This window comes from Acipenser ruthenus, chromosome 22 (assembly GCF_902713425.1).
Source record: "Acipenser ruthenus chromosome 22, fAciRut3.2 maternal haplotype, whole genome shotgun sequence".
Taxonomy (NCBI): Eukaryota; Metazoa; Chordata; class Actinopteri; order Acipenseriformes; family Acipenseridae; genus Acipenser; species Acipenser ruthenus.
This window is the reverse complement of record NC_081210.1, coordinates 241061-254895: the sequence shown is the minus strand read 5'-3', so window position 1 is coordinate 254895 and position 13835 is coordinate 241061. Positions and strand designations below refer to the sequence as shown.

Here is a 13835-nt window from a genome sequence, read left to right as displayed (position 1 = left end):
TGTATGTAAAAATAATGTGATATCTTGTAACAATTGTAAGTCGCCCTGGATAAGGGTGTCTGCTAAGAAATAAATAATAATACAGGTAAAGCGCTGCCACCACCTGTGTTTACCAGCAAGGTCTGGATATAATAAAAACAGAGGCAGTTGTCAGACGAGGATACAAGAGTAATCTTTATATAAGGGACGCCATTAAAAACTCATGAATACACAATATCACGGGAAACACAAGGGCATTACAACGTACATTGATGCACAATAAGACTCTAGCAGCACTTGTACACATTATTGTAATTACTATGGAGACTTTGCTATGTGGACACTCAAGTAGTAACAAACCAAAAGTGCTCCTAATCCATTTCAAACTATAAAGCAGAGAAGTGCCATGCGAAATAACACAACATCAAATCTCGAGTAATTACTAATCACACCAGCCTCCCGAGGTCCGCAATCTTAACCCCTCCTCTGTTTAACTACACCCCTTCTGGATCGTATAGTAGCGAAGCAGTAATTAAAAGGTAATGCAATATAGGAATAACAAACGCATAACACAATCCTCCCCTTTAAAACCATCCAGTATAGTAATACAGAACTGTGTAAAACTAACAGGGTTTATTCTGAAGGCGAAAATGTCAAAACACCGACAGAGATTTAGTCTGACTCGCCTAACCACGCACACGCACTCTCCCTCGTCTAGTCCCTCCTTTATTATCTTTAACAATCCTATCAATTACCTTAATTGATTACAATAACAGATTCATTACTTATTACAAAATAGGTGCCAGACATTACACACGCGCACTGTAACGTGTGCCGAGGAAATGAGCGCGATTTAATGAATTAATGAAGCGCAGGATCCTTGCTTAGACCAACAATGAACGAATCAGACACCATCATCATAAAAATGATAAGAGTTGGGTACATAGTCGTCTGACTCGGTGAAACTTCATCAGACGTGTAATTACACTCTTTAGAAAGTGAGAAGCAACTAGCAGCGCTTTCTATATATATTAAAAAAAATATTATTATGCAGTAAATATTCATTGATAGTATTTCATCGTACCGGTGCTGTATTTCTAGGGTTGAGTGTTTAAGACGCCACACTAATTGCTGGAGTATAAATACCTCTCAGGTGCGCTCTTATTAACCAGAAGCTCAGCAAGGCAGATCTGAGGCGGGATTATGTCACTCATAAGGAAGTGATGCCCGTGAGGGTTACACAGCTGGCTTTAACTTTGCAAAGCTTCTCCACAGAGGACGTCTGTTCAGCCTCGAGTGCAAACAGGACTGGAAACCTTTGCGCGTACCGCTGGAAACGTCCCCTGCTACCAATCATGCCCGCGCTGCTTCTGCTTCTGTTGCTGCTGTCTGGTGAGTGTCGTGTCTGAAACTGTACACGGGATAGTATCGGTGAGTGAGTGCTCTTCTTTACAACCTCTGCGATGCAGCTGGCTTACACACATGTGGCTTCCTGAACGAGAGTGTCAACAAATGCCTGCTGTAGGGTTTCTTTTTAATCGTGACGGTCAGTGAGTGAAGTGAGGTTTGTGCACATGCTTCAGAAAAGGCTTATCTTTGGTAAGGCAGTTCGTGTATTTTAAAAATAAACTGTAAAACACTGTGTCTAACATCATAATGATGAGGTTGCTGATATATGTATATAAATCGATAAATTGAACTTATGTTTTTTGGTTTTGTTTCATATGGGCAGACGTGTCATATTTTCTAAAGGATATAATTCGTTTGTTAGCGGTAATGGTACCTTGTATAACAGCATGCCATTAATATTAATTACGTTTCACGTATGAATGATATTTTGTGGTCAAACCTGTGCAGTGCCCATAAACCATACAGTATTTCAGCTGGGCGACAAGCAGGCTGTTAACCGGCTCCAAACCTCAGAAGTTATTGAAATACAGCCAGGCTCCCATTGCCCTGCTGGTGCTGCTGCTGAAGCAGTGTGGGAGGAGCTTGGTCCCTGCGTGGGAGCAGCCTGTGGGGAGACGGTAGAACGCTCCGGCTTGGTTTACATTGCCTACCAGAGAGGACTTCACTGGGCTCTTTGAAAACAAGGTTTCACCAGGTTCAGAAGCACATGCGTAGAGACTTGCGAGTCCCTGTAATACTGTGTTTGTGGAAGCGCTCAGTTTGTGAAGCGGTGTGAAATGTGTTGGATGGAACACAGTGCCATGTTTGGATTGTCCTGTATTGCTGGCATGTCGTGCAGGGCTCTAGGGAACAGCTTCAAAGCTTTCTGATCTAAATTCCTTTTCGCTGTCTGACAATTCGTATAGCAGTGCCACTACATTAATTACAATGACAGTTTGAATTACTTGTATTCTGTTTTTTGATAAACTTGGTGGTTCTTCTCAGTTTCATGTGGTTATTAGGGCAGCAGAGATTAAGGAAGCTGCTTTCTTTTGACCAGAGCACCGCAGGTTAACATCTAGTTGGAGAATACCAGGAGAGACTTGCCTGCAGTAACAGTCTGTGCCACTGAGTTTAAACTGCAGATGGTAACTGTTAAGTGAGAAGCTAAGAAATAAATTAAGTCTGCTAAGAAATAAATAAGAAGCAGCTTGTGCACGTTTTTAACAACTATAGAGCACCAATGTGTCACTTCTCGAGCACTGAGCTGGGGCTGCTGCACGATTGCTTGACCAGTATACTTGCTTGCAGTATGTGTCACTTTTACCCACAAATGCGTGACTGGGAAGCCAGCGAGCACTAACACAGGAGCAGCCAGTAAACTCTGTGATTGTGAGAAGCGCTTTGTGATGGTGGTCCACTATGAAAGGTGCTCTATCAAATAAAGATTGATTGATTGTATGTAAAACTGTAATGTTGAACATTCATTGCAACTTTACCTGATTTATTACCAAGTGAATAGAAGCTGACTTTAAACTAAAGCGATGATCTTCAGAAAGTATTTGTGTTTCTCTAAACACATTGTTAACGGGTAAATAAAATGAGACAACAGGTTGCTGCTTGCAGTTATCTTATTGCATGCTATATGGAGGAAAGCATGTGATTTTATAAGTGCCTGTGTATCTGTGAGTGTCTGGTGCTCAATGACTTGTGTGGACGGTATTGTTTTGAGTACTGATTGTAGTTTACAGACCCTCGCATGGTCACTACCAGGTGATTTAGATATGGGGTGGTTGGTCTGGGCGGTGACTCACGGTGCTCTCCTCTTAATAAAAGCTGCTTGTTTTTAGGGACCTGGGTTTGTGTGTGATTAGATATGGGGTGGTGGGTCTGGGCGGTGGCTCACGGTGCTCTCCTCTTAATAAAAGCTGCTTGTTTTTAGGGACCTGGGTTTGTGTGTGATTAGATATGGGGTGGTTGGTCTGGGCGGGGGCTCACGGTGCTCTCCTCTTAATAAAAGCTCTGTGTTTTGTTGTGCTGTTTTTGTCCAGTTTACAGGGCTGCCTTCACAGAGCCTCTCCAGAGGGCTCACAGCATTCGGAAGAGGGGTCTCTTGGAGCTGGCTGGCGTGATTAAGTGCAGCACGGGACGTTCTGCACTCGCCTACATCATGTATGGCTGCTACTGCGGGCTGGGGGGAGAAGGCTGGCCCAGGGACAAGGCGGACTGGTAGGTGTGATGTGAACGCAGCCCCGGCGTGGCATGCAGACAAGCTCAGCCCTTCAGCTGCTGCTGTGCTGCGGACCAGGTTTGACTGTGAAGCTGTTCAATGCAGATCAGCACACACCCCAGATAGACTCATCACTGTCATGTCTGACTGAAGCATCAGGCAGTGCTCTGCATTCTAGACAGCAGCGTCTTCTCACTGGTCAGTTCCTGACCTGTGTGCTGTAAATTACTGCACCCTGTTTCTAACACAATCTACGAATGCACACTGGAAATCCCCATGTGCTGCACGGACGCAGGCATGTCTACTCCCTTCCTGCTGTGTTACGAAAATGCAGGACTGTTTGTTAGAGGGTCACTTTTTAAAACCTCAGCCGGTTCACTCAGTAGGATCACAAGGTCTGAAGTGTGGTAAAGTGTGGTAAATCACTGACACTGCAGTAAAACAATAACATGCTGAATTCCTGTGGTCTGCACTTTATGAGGGTTTATTGTAACCTCTGATTCCTGCCAGACCTGTAAGCAGATAAACAGGTGAGTCAATGATTACTGCAATCCAGTTTGTGAAACATATCGTTTCTTAGGGCCTAAACAGTATTTACTGTGGTGTGTGTGTGTGTGTGTGTGTGTGTGTGTGTGTGTGTGTGTGTGTAAAAAGGTAAAAAAAACACTCCCATAGCCCAACTGAGCCCTTGCGTGCAGTTTCTGTGGATTCTCCAGCCTGTCTTACTGAAGTTCAAGTGCTGTTTTAAAACCCAAACCCAGCTCTCCACACATTGAAAACAGTCATTTGTGGGTTCTGTAGGCAGACTAATTAACTGTTACTTTGTGCTTGCTGCAGTACTGCGAGTCACTCTAAATCTGAAGGAAGTTAAAAAGCCCTCCGTCTAGCTAGAGCACACAATTACAACAATGTAAATGGTGTCGAGTTTAGACCCATCGCCAGAGGAGCTGTTAATGTCTGGATGTTGTAGTCTTGCCTTTCATTCCCTTTGTCCGAATGCCTGTCTGCACACAAGGTTTGTTCCCAGTGCAGTTTGGAAAAAGATGTTCTGCTGTTGAAATAGAAGGTTATTCCCATCTCACTCAAGTTTAAATTCAGGGTTACTGTTTATGAGATTGCACTGCAGAGCGATGCCTCCTGGGCATGGCCTGGCTCCAGCAGTCACATCTCATTACAGACACTTCTCAGATTCTCTCTGTTCCTGTGAAGACACAGCAGAGCAGAATGTCTCTCTGTTCCTATGAAGACACATCAGTAGCAGAATGTCTCTCTGTTCCTATGAAGACACATCAGTAGCAGAATGTCTCTCTGTTTTGAGTTGTTTTTCTTTTTGTTTTGAGGTGTTGCCACAAGCACGACTGCTGCTACGAGAGGGCTGAGCAAGCAGGGTGCAAACCCAAGACTGACAAGTACCACTGGACATGTGAGGACAGGGTGGCAGACTGCGGTGAGCACTGTGTCTGCAGGAAACTGCTGCAGATCCGCTTAACAGCTTCAATTAATAAGTGACCTTAATAACACTTCAACTTCACATGCATTTCAACAACTCAAACAGGCAGACCATTCTGTTTCACATGCTGTGTGTTTCAGTGTCTTTTGAGTTAGTATTCCTAACAAGACCTTAAGAATCTGTTAACTCGTCCGTCTAACTGATCATACAGTGAAATTCAGAGTTGTGGTTAAAATAGGATGTTTTTGTTTAACATGAGCCATAACTACAGCAAATCCACATGAAATGGGGCTGCCCCATGTGGAGGCCCGAGGCCAGTCCTGGGACATGAAGCCCAGCCACAGACCGCTATTTTAAGCCCTGTGGCTGGAAGCACATCCGATCAACGCATGTTGTTGACGCAGTGCAGTTGAGGACTTGTGTAGCACGTGATAAAAACAAAGGCTTAACGTCTCTTTCCTGGCCAGAACGCATGCAGCAGTACTGCACGCCTCAAGAGGAAGCTTGACTATTTCTGTTAGATTAATGTGTGTCCACACAAGGGACCAAGGCCGGCCTGTGTGGAGCTCTCTGTCCTATTGGTAGAAGTTACAGAGTTAGCAGAACTGTTCGTTTTCCCTGCACAGAGAACGACACTCCGGTATTGCTGTCTGCAACGTTACAGAACACATTGCTGTTTGAGAAGCAGTGCCTCTGAGGAGAGGCAGGGGACTGTGACATCACTGTGCTCGTGGATCACAGGTCCTCTTTTATTATTCTTGTTTCAGAGTCGCTGAAGGACAGATGTGAGAGAATGCTTTGCAGGTGCGACAGGGAAGCAGCGAAATGCTTACGCAGAGCTCCCTACATACCCAAGTACGCAGTATGGCCGGACTTCCTCTGTGGATATGACCACCCAACATGCAGCTACTACTAGCTTACAACACAGGTCTGGAAACTGGAAATGACACTGCGATCGCCACACAACCTGTCAGAATTATCTACACAGCTTTTTAACTTTGAGGGGGGGGGGGGGTTGTATAATAAAATAAGATGTATGCATTGAAATAAAAGAGAATATAATGTGTGAAAAATAAGGCTTTAATTCTTTATTGCAATACATTTCATATATTTTCCATACTGTATTTTACCCCATTGTGTGCAATAGTGCTCCTTTCGACCCCTCTGTTCTGCGTCTGAGAATGCGATTATTGTACTTTTACAACACAGAACAATGACGCAGACAGAAAAACAAATCAGGAATTCAATCACTTTGCTACATTATACATAAAAAAAAAGAGATGACATGTGCATGAATAGATCACAGCGCTATTTATACCAAAGTGCAAATTTATTTGAACACAAAAATCAAGTCATTTAAATTAACATCCACAACATTTTTTGAAAGAGCATCCATAGACAAGATCAGAACTTTTCCTTCAAACATAAACTGAAACAAACCACCCTTTCATGGCGCTTGAACCTTTCATACCCAAAACCAATAGCGATAGCCCTTATATACTGAACTCAGTTTTGCAGGGAATCGTCACATAAAAGCCACTAGAAGCTGATGTTCTGCAAAGCGTTTTGGCGCTATCATTTAATAAAAAAAAATGAGAAAAAGAATGAATTCGAGGCAGGTACAGCACTTAATATTTTATATTGAGGAATTAGTGGATGCATTTGGCTCTAGGTGCAGATACTGATTCAACACTAATGAGGGTTATTTCTGGTAGCATCCCTGCAAGAGGTCATGTGATTGGATCACAGGAACACTGTTACATCCCTTCACGAATGTTAAACAGAACAGTCTATCTTTGTAATCTCTTTATTGCAATGAGTCGATCAAAAATACAGACGAGGCTATTGTTTGGGTTCAAATGGAATCTGACTGCCACCCTCCCACAAGGTTGAGATATGATAAACTGCACAAGACTATAAGTGAGCACTTCACTCCAAGAGCGAGAGAAGGATCATCCAATCACACAGCATGCAGTAACCAGTTCCACTGCCACATGCCATTGAACACTGCAATTACTATCTTTTAAAATTAAAATCAGTTTGTTTTGGTGGTAAAAGAGACCGAACACCCGATTTGATCAGCGTCAGGTGGGTTTCCTTTTCTAAAATCAATCACACTTTTCTTCTGCATCCGTTTCAGGTTATTCATTAAAGCTGCATTTAAACATTACAGTTCGGCTTGATATGGGTTTGAAAGCCACTGAAGAATTGCTTTTCAATGTTGTTTCAAAAACGTTTACCTTGACATCATCGTGGCACAGCTACAGCAGTCTCACAGACTTCATTTTCACATCAGACCACCGCGTTTCTAGCACGTGGCGTTTAAAAGGCTTTTCAGTAGCGAGGATGTGAAGGTTTTAAAGCAGGTTTAACTTCTCTTACGGCCCCTGCGTCTCCAGGCGACGCACTTCTTTCACCACCAGGTCAATGTTTATGATGGGGTTGAAGTACAGGGCCCAGTAGAACAAGCAGTTGCAGATGAACTGTGGAATCATGGGCCAGACAATGGCGACAAGCAGCCCCTGCATTGACACTTTCCAGAAGTGACTCCACATGCGATGAGGAAGAGCCCTGCTGGTGAGAAAGCAGAACGCAGGCTCATTACACAACTCTGTGCAGAGGAGCTGCATGTCAACTGAACAGTCATTCTATGGACTGAACCCAATATCCACCTCCTTAGACAGTGTGGTGTTTAGTAATACACACATCACCTAATTCCATTGGGCTTGCAGTATTCCAGCATCCTCTGCTGTCACTCATGATTTGAAATACACAATGAAATGTAAATGACCAACATCGATCAAAAGGTAACCTAGCTTATTTAAAACAACCTTAAATGAAATAGCTGCTGGTGTTTATTTCTACGTGTGCAGCTTGCTATCCTTTCGAAAGCACCTGTACCCTGCAGGTCATTGAGCAGCCAGAAACTGCTGCCACTTTTATGGGCAGGTGTGTTACCTGAGCTCCCCGCGTGACCACAACCTCCAGAGGGTGAAGCCTTCCAGCACAGACAGCAGCATAGCATTGACAATGATGAAGCGCGACGTCCAGTAGTGCACAGCCAGCCAGTCCCAGGCAAACTCTGCCATCAGCTGGTACGGGAGGAGGGAGTACTTCACAAGGAACTCCACCCACTGCGTCCAGCTGGGGTCATTCAGCTTCAAGGGAGAGAAACAGACAAACACAACCCGGTCGTGCACTGCAGACATCTGAACAGGGACATGCTGAGCACTCAAAACTAAAACTACTGCACCAGGGATGGGACAACTCCCACGGCACTGCAGATCCCTTCCGCTTTCCTTATGAGTTTAATATGACACCTCAACTTGTTACTACCTGCACACTGTAGCTAATGAAGCTCATATTAAAACCTGCAATGGGTGAAACTGTTCTGCAATAGGAGTCTTCTTTCCATCCCTGTGCATGTAGAAATATTTCCACCACACCACAGGCGGAAAGGGAAGATTATAAAATGCGGTCTATTTTTCATACAAGCCATCTGGCTGGCAGATGAGCACAAAATAAACTAGAGAATGTTTGTTGCAGCGAGACACTGCGAACGGTAAAGAGGTGTTGAATACAATGTTACATGATTTCATTGTATTCATAAAAACAACCACCACTGTTATTTAAAGAACTCCTGTGTGCGGAGGGTCTGTCTAATGGAAACGAGGAACTGAAAACAGGAAACAGGCTCTTAAAATGGGCAATGCTCTGCAGCTTTGAACTGAAAAGAACACCCCATCCCCACGCTCCCTTACCAAATGCTTTGTTAGAATATCTGGCTCCTCAGCTGAGTCCCCACTGCCAGGGCAGCTGGTGTGTATGAAGGGTAGGAATGTTTCAGTGTAGTCAAACAGGTACAGATAGAGCAGAGTGAGGCGGGGAGAGCTCTTCAAGGCATAGACCAGGAACAGAGACTTCCCAGCATTCACAGCCTGAAACAGAGAAGGAAGAGACATGCAGTCAAACTACACCTCCCCCAAGGTCAGAGTTTCACCAGCAATCACTTGGAGCAACAGTTAGAACATTTAAAATGACAGGATCTGAATTTCTGAATTTCTTATTCTGAATTTCTACCTACCCTCTATTTTATTCACACTATTTCAGGATATGCAAATCATTTAAACTGTAACGCTGTAGATAAACAGCTGCATCCTGGTGCCTGTGCAGGCACACGAAGATCCTTGAGCATTAGAGCGTCTAAAACCTTGATTAGCATTTCATTTAGCAGGCACATGAAGATCCTTCAGCACTAGCTATTCTGCAGTGTTGTGTTTTTAATTCAGCCCCGACGCGTCGCACTCACGGCCCGGGTGCAGTGTATTATAATGACCCACCCTGTACTCCCAGAGGTTTTGAGGAGGCTTGACTCCCAGTGCTTTCACTCTCTCCAGCTCCATCAGCACTGCCTTCCTGTGGGTGTGGTTCTCAATGCTGAAGGGACTTTTGGCAAACTCCTCTTCTTCAAGCATCATTAGGAGTCTACAAACAAACATTCAGATAAAAGCAGAGAAATCACAGCTCTTTCTGTGTTGGGGTAGTGGCTTCTAATGACACTTCCTTGATCCAATTACAAAAGACCCTGCAGTGTTCATCTTCATTGCAATTTATATATATATTTTAATGACGGTTTTGATATTTTTATTGACACATCAAGTGTCATAGATGAGCTGTGGAATACATTTCTAAGTTTCTACTCCAGAGCATTCGCCAAAACAAAGAGCATTTCTGTGTAGCACAGTGCATCCCGAGCATCACAGCGACTCCAGATCACGCTCCCTCATTACAATCAACCACAGCATGAACAGAATGCAATTCAAACAAATGAGCAAACAGAAATGTATTCCCCAGCTGATTTAAAATTAAAAGTATTTATTAAATAATAATAATAATAATAATAATAATAATAATCTGATTGAGTGTTTATAGAGTTCCGTGGATGGAGAGGTCAGGGTCTCTCACTGCAAATCCTTCACCTTCCATTCACTTGCTCCTCCAGAAATCTCTCTTTATAAAGAGAAGCCCAGGGTCCCAGCTGCTCCAGCCACAGAATGACATCTTCTGTGGTCCACTTTGTCACAGGTTTATGGAGCAGAAGATCCTGCTGAGCCTCTCTGCTGCTCCAGTGATACCCAAGCAGCACCACCTGAAAGAGGCCATGCCTGAGTTAGGCAGCACACAGTAACTGCACTGTGCCTTGTGAGAACACAGCGAAAAACAAGGGAGGGTCTATTTCTATAACCAGCCTGACAATTACAAACCCAGAGTGAAATGAAGTGTGGTGTTTACATGCTATCCTAGCTCCATCATAGCCTGCTTCTTACACAGAACTGCTTTACACAGACACTGGAGCGAGTCATTCTACAGGCTAAACACGCCACTGCTGGTGCACAACATGACAAAGACACATTCAGTATGAACTACTCTGCAGCTGCAGAAACACCTTCCTTTACACTTTGATTTCAGGGTTAATGCATGCTTGTTTGACTTATGAAAGTGAAACTGTAAGCTCATAAGTAATTCATTACACACACACAAATGAACCCCTGTTTAAATGCAAGCACAATTCCATCCTGCTTTCCCTTTTTATGAATGCAAACTTTGTGGAAAAGCATAACAGGGACGGAAATAAGGCTCTGTGACAGAGAAAGAATGATTCTTGGTGTTAGATCTCCCTCCCGACCTGTGAGGGAGCTGTGGAGAGGGAACAGAGTACCCTGGACTGGATGGTCCGACAATTCATTCCCAGTGTTCAGCAGAAGCCGGCCATCTAGAAAGGGCGCGGAGCTACGGTACACTGAATCATTGACCCGGAAGGGAAACAACGTGGCAGACGCGGATTGGAGGAGCGGGTGCACTCGTTAACCAGGGGGTCATGGTTGATGGTATATAAGGGGACATAGCGAGGTGATCTGTTCCTTTGTATGGTTATGCTAAACCCAGAAGGACCAGTACAATAGAGAACCGCTAACCCTAACCCTAACCATTGTGTCACGTAATAAACGGTACTTCACCACAAGCACCGACAGCACTCACTCTACACTTGTGAGCGAGTGGGTGTCTAATTGTCTTTAGTACTGTGTTTATTATTTGCAGGACTGCAACCCTTTATTATTACTGAGCAATTCACATTGCTGTGTATTGCCAGCTCTCTTATTTACTGCTTGGTCATCAGACCACTGGATTATAATCAAAAGAAACCATTTCACCCGTACTTTGTTGTCTGTCTGCATCACTGGATTACTGCACCTGCGCACTAATTACCACAGGTACCCATTGCTCATCAGTTTGATCCAAACCTCTACACTGTAGCTAATTAAGCTTGTAATAAAACCTGGAATGGGTGAAACTGCTATGCAACAGGAGTCCTGTCCCCATCCCTGCAGTACCCTGCACACTAGTCCTCTCAAGTGGACTCGGGCAGCGCAGGGGTGCTGGGGGCAGTGCTCCCTGAAGACATACTCACTGCGACGCAGGTGAGGGCGGCGAGCACCCCCGAGAAGAAGCTGGACCCTCGCGGCCGGTGCCCGCTGAGCGGGTTCAGCCCCTGGGAAGCCTGGTCCTCCCCGTACCTCTGGAACGCAGACAGGCTCTGTACAATCCTGGGGCTCGAGTCAACCTCACCCCGCCTCTCCACCACAACCTGAGGGAACAGCTTCTCTACTGCGTCCCTGTGCGGAAGGTCATGGAGATGAACATACATTAACATGGTACAGGGTGCTGCACGATACAACAGGAACGTGTCACGTGTGTGTCAGTGTGTGTATCAGTGTGTGTGTGTGTGTCAGTGTGCATGTTTGTATTTGTGTCAGTGTGTGTGTGTGTGTGCGGCAGTGTGTCAGTGTGTGTGTCAGTGTGCGTGTGTGTCAGTGTGCGTGTGTATGTGTGTGTGTGTGTGTGTCAGTGTGTGTGTGTCAGTGTGTGTGCGGCAGTGCGTCAGTGTGTGTGTGTCAGTGTGTCAGTGTATGTGTGTGTGTGTGTGTCAGTGTGTGTGCGGCAGTGCGGCAGTGCGTGTTACTACCTCAGCAGGATGTTGACCTTGGGAAAGCCTTCCCATTTCGCCCTGCATTCCGGACACTCTGTTTTCCGGGATGATTCCCACCAGAGCGCCAGGCAGTGCCTGCAGAAGCTGTGTCCGCAGTTCAGGGTGGTGGGATTGAGCAGGATGTGATAGCAGCAGTGGCAGGAGAACTCGCTTTCAGAGATCAGGCTGCTGGAAGCTTTGTGGGGGCTTTCTATATTGTACCAGCACTCGGACTTAAATTCTTCAGAATCAGCATCCCCCTTCATTGGAATATCTTTGGTGAGCGCTCCCAGGGTGAAGCGTCTTTACTCATCAGCCTCACAAGGCATCATGTTTCCAAGCCATTTCAACAGTCTGCAAACAAGATGTCATTAAAACACATTAGGATCAGTCCGGAATATCGGATTTTACTTTTAGTGTACAATACTTGGTCAGGGATGGAAATTAGCCTCCTATTGCACAGTGGGTTCACCCATTCCAGACTCTACCACAAGCTCGATTTACCCACAGCGTGTACAGGTAACAAACTCAGGTGTGTCTTATTAAACAAACAGTAAAACCAGGAACAATTGCAACATTTAGCTGCAGCGTGACATTAAAAATGCTGTGCAAAAAACTGAGGCTATTAAATGTATAAATGCAACCGTATCCATTGTGCAAACAAACTGGCAAGCAGGGAACAAAGTCTAACCTTAGCTGCAGCTGAGACTGCGATTGTGTTACTATTGAGTAAGGTTAGCACAGGGGCGAGCTGTGTTCAAGTTCAGACAGCGTGTGACGACACGCAGGGGCAGCCGCAGCACTTCACACAGCATCCGCGCATACGAGTCAACCAAACTCAAACACAAGGAAACAATGTTTTAGACATGAAGTGAAAAAAAGCGTGCATCTCCAAAGCTGAATGAATACATTCAAACCGACGTTACATAAACCACAAACGTCTCGTGTAACGATAATATTAATAGTCGTAGTGCCAATATTTTCTGTTTTTACTTTCACACGCAACTTTTTGACACACCGCAGTTTATCTGATCTCTTTTTCGTACTTATTTCTACTAATTAACCGGCAATAACACAACGTCTATCCTCGCGTAACAATTCCTTTCAATGACCGAGGTTACTTTAGGATTTAAACACACTGTGTGCGTTTCATTGAGGAAACCTGTACAGTACAAACTGATATGGTATGTGTGACGGTGCACCCGACTGCTGTTCCTAATGTATTGAAAACAGAAATAACCGATTTCATTTATTTACGTAGCAAGTAAAACACTAAATGAGTAACGATAAAAATGTAAGTTACTGAACATTACTGTGGAACCTGCTCCTCATACTGGAGCATGACGTCATGAAAACAACCAGCCTACCTTTCTCACCCAACAGCCCCGGCTTTCATTATTCATATCATGACGAGGAAATCCATATAAAACGCATCAAATGTACACGTCTGACTTATTATACCGTATATAAACACAGCGCTACCTCCGCCCCGCTTCACAGACGAGCCCGCAAACACATCACAGCACGTCCATTTCATGCTATCCGCTTAACGTACCGCCCCTGCGAGAAGTCTATTGGCCGAGAGGGACTGCAGCTGGCGGCTCTGCTCAATACGATTGGTTATGCGGATATCAATCTTAACAAAGAGTAAATCTCGGAATCTGCGAATGTGCTGTGGCCTTGAATGTTCATATCAAACATTATATATATATATATATATATATATATATATATATATATATATATATATATATATATAT

General features: G+C 44.5%; 2 protein-coding genes across 6 annotated transcripts; one reads left to right on the top strand and one right to left on the bottom strand.

The window, feature by feature from the left end:
- The first annotated feature begins 861 nt into the window (after window positions 1–861).
- On the top strand, window positions 862–6199 carry pla2g10 (phospholipase A2 group X). Of its 2 annotated transcripts, none has more exons than XM_034926818.2 (4): window positions 862–1371; window positions 3420–3597; window positions 4939–5045; window positions 5816–6199. In XM_034926818.2, exons 1-4 carry the CDS (start codon window positions 1203–1205, stop codon window positions 5962–5964), a joined length of 603 nt encoding a protein of 200 aa, XP_034782709.2. In that variant the 5' UTR covers window positions 862–1202; the 3' UTR covers window positions 5965–6199. The 2 variants fall into 2 exon arrangements, with proteins under 2 accessions (XP_034782709.2, XP_034782710.2); XM_034926819.2 differs by lacking the exon at window positions 862–1371 and adding an exon at window positions 1482–1578.
- Window positions 6122–13645, bottom strand: LOC117973643 (bifunctional apoptosis regulator-like). Of its 4 annotated transcripts, XM_058995697.1 has the most exons (9): window positions 13443–13641; window positions 12767–12912; window positions 12073–12429; window positions 11518–11722; window positions 10028–10197; window positions 9389–9533; window positions 8810–8986; window positions 8007–8206; window positions 6122–7622 (listed from the first exon to the last, which is right to left on the bottom strand). In XM_058995697.1, exons 3-9 carry the CDS (start codon window positions 12339–12341, stop codon window positions 7427–7429), a joined length of 1362 nt encoding a protein of 453 aa, XP_058851680.1. In that variant the 5' UTR covers window positions 12342–12429; window positions 12767–12912; window positions 13443–13641; the 3' UTR covers window positions 6122–7426. The 4 variants fall into 4 exon arrangements, with proteins under 4 accessions (XP_058851680.1, XP_034782503.1, XP_034782500.1 ...); XM_034926612.2 differs by lacking the exon at window positions 12767–12912 and having other exon boundaries at window positions 13558–13645; XM_034926609.2 differs by lacking the exon at window positions 12767–12912 and having other exon boundaries at window positions 13443–13640.
- Window positions 13646–13835: the final 190 nt, after the last annotated feature.

Coding starts and splice junctions, on each gene's coding strand:
- pla2g10 (XM_034926818.2), top strand. CDS start 1,203: ATGCCCGTGAGGGTTACACAGCTGGCTTTAACTTTGCAAAGCTTCTCC. Junction 1,372..3,419: donor GCTTCTGTTGCTGCTGTCTG/GTGAGTGTCGTG, acceptor GTTTTTGTCCAG/TTTACAGGGCTGCCTTCACA. Junction 5,046..5,815: donor GGACAGGGTGGCAGACTGCG/GTGAGCACTGTG, acceptor TTCTTGTTTCAG/AGTCGCTGAAGGACAGATGT.
- LOC117973643 (XM_034926612.2), bottom strand. CDS start 12,341: ATGAAGGGGGATGCTGATTCTGAAGAATTTAAGTCCGAGTGCTGGTAC. Junction 9,534..10,027: donor GAGGAGCAAGTGAATGGAAG/GTGAAGGATTTG, acceptor GTTTGTTTGTAG/ACTCCTAATGATGCTTGAAG. Junction 7,623..8,006: donor TGGTCACGCGGGGAGCTCAG/GTAACACACCTG, acceptor CTTTCTCACCAG/CAGGGCTCTTCCTCATCGCA.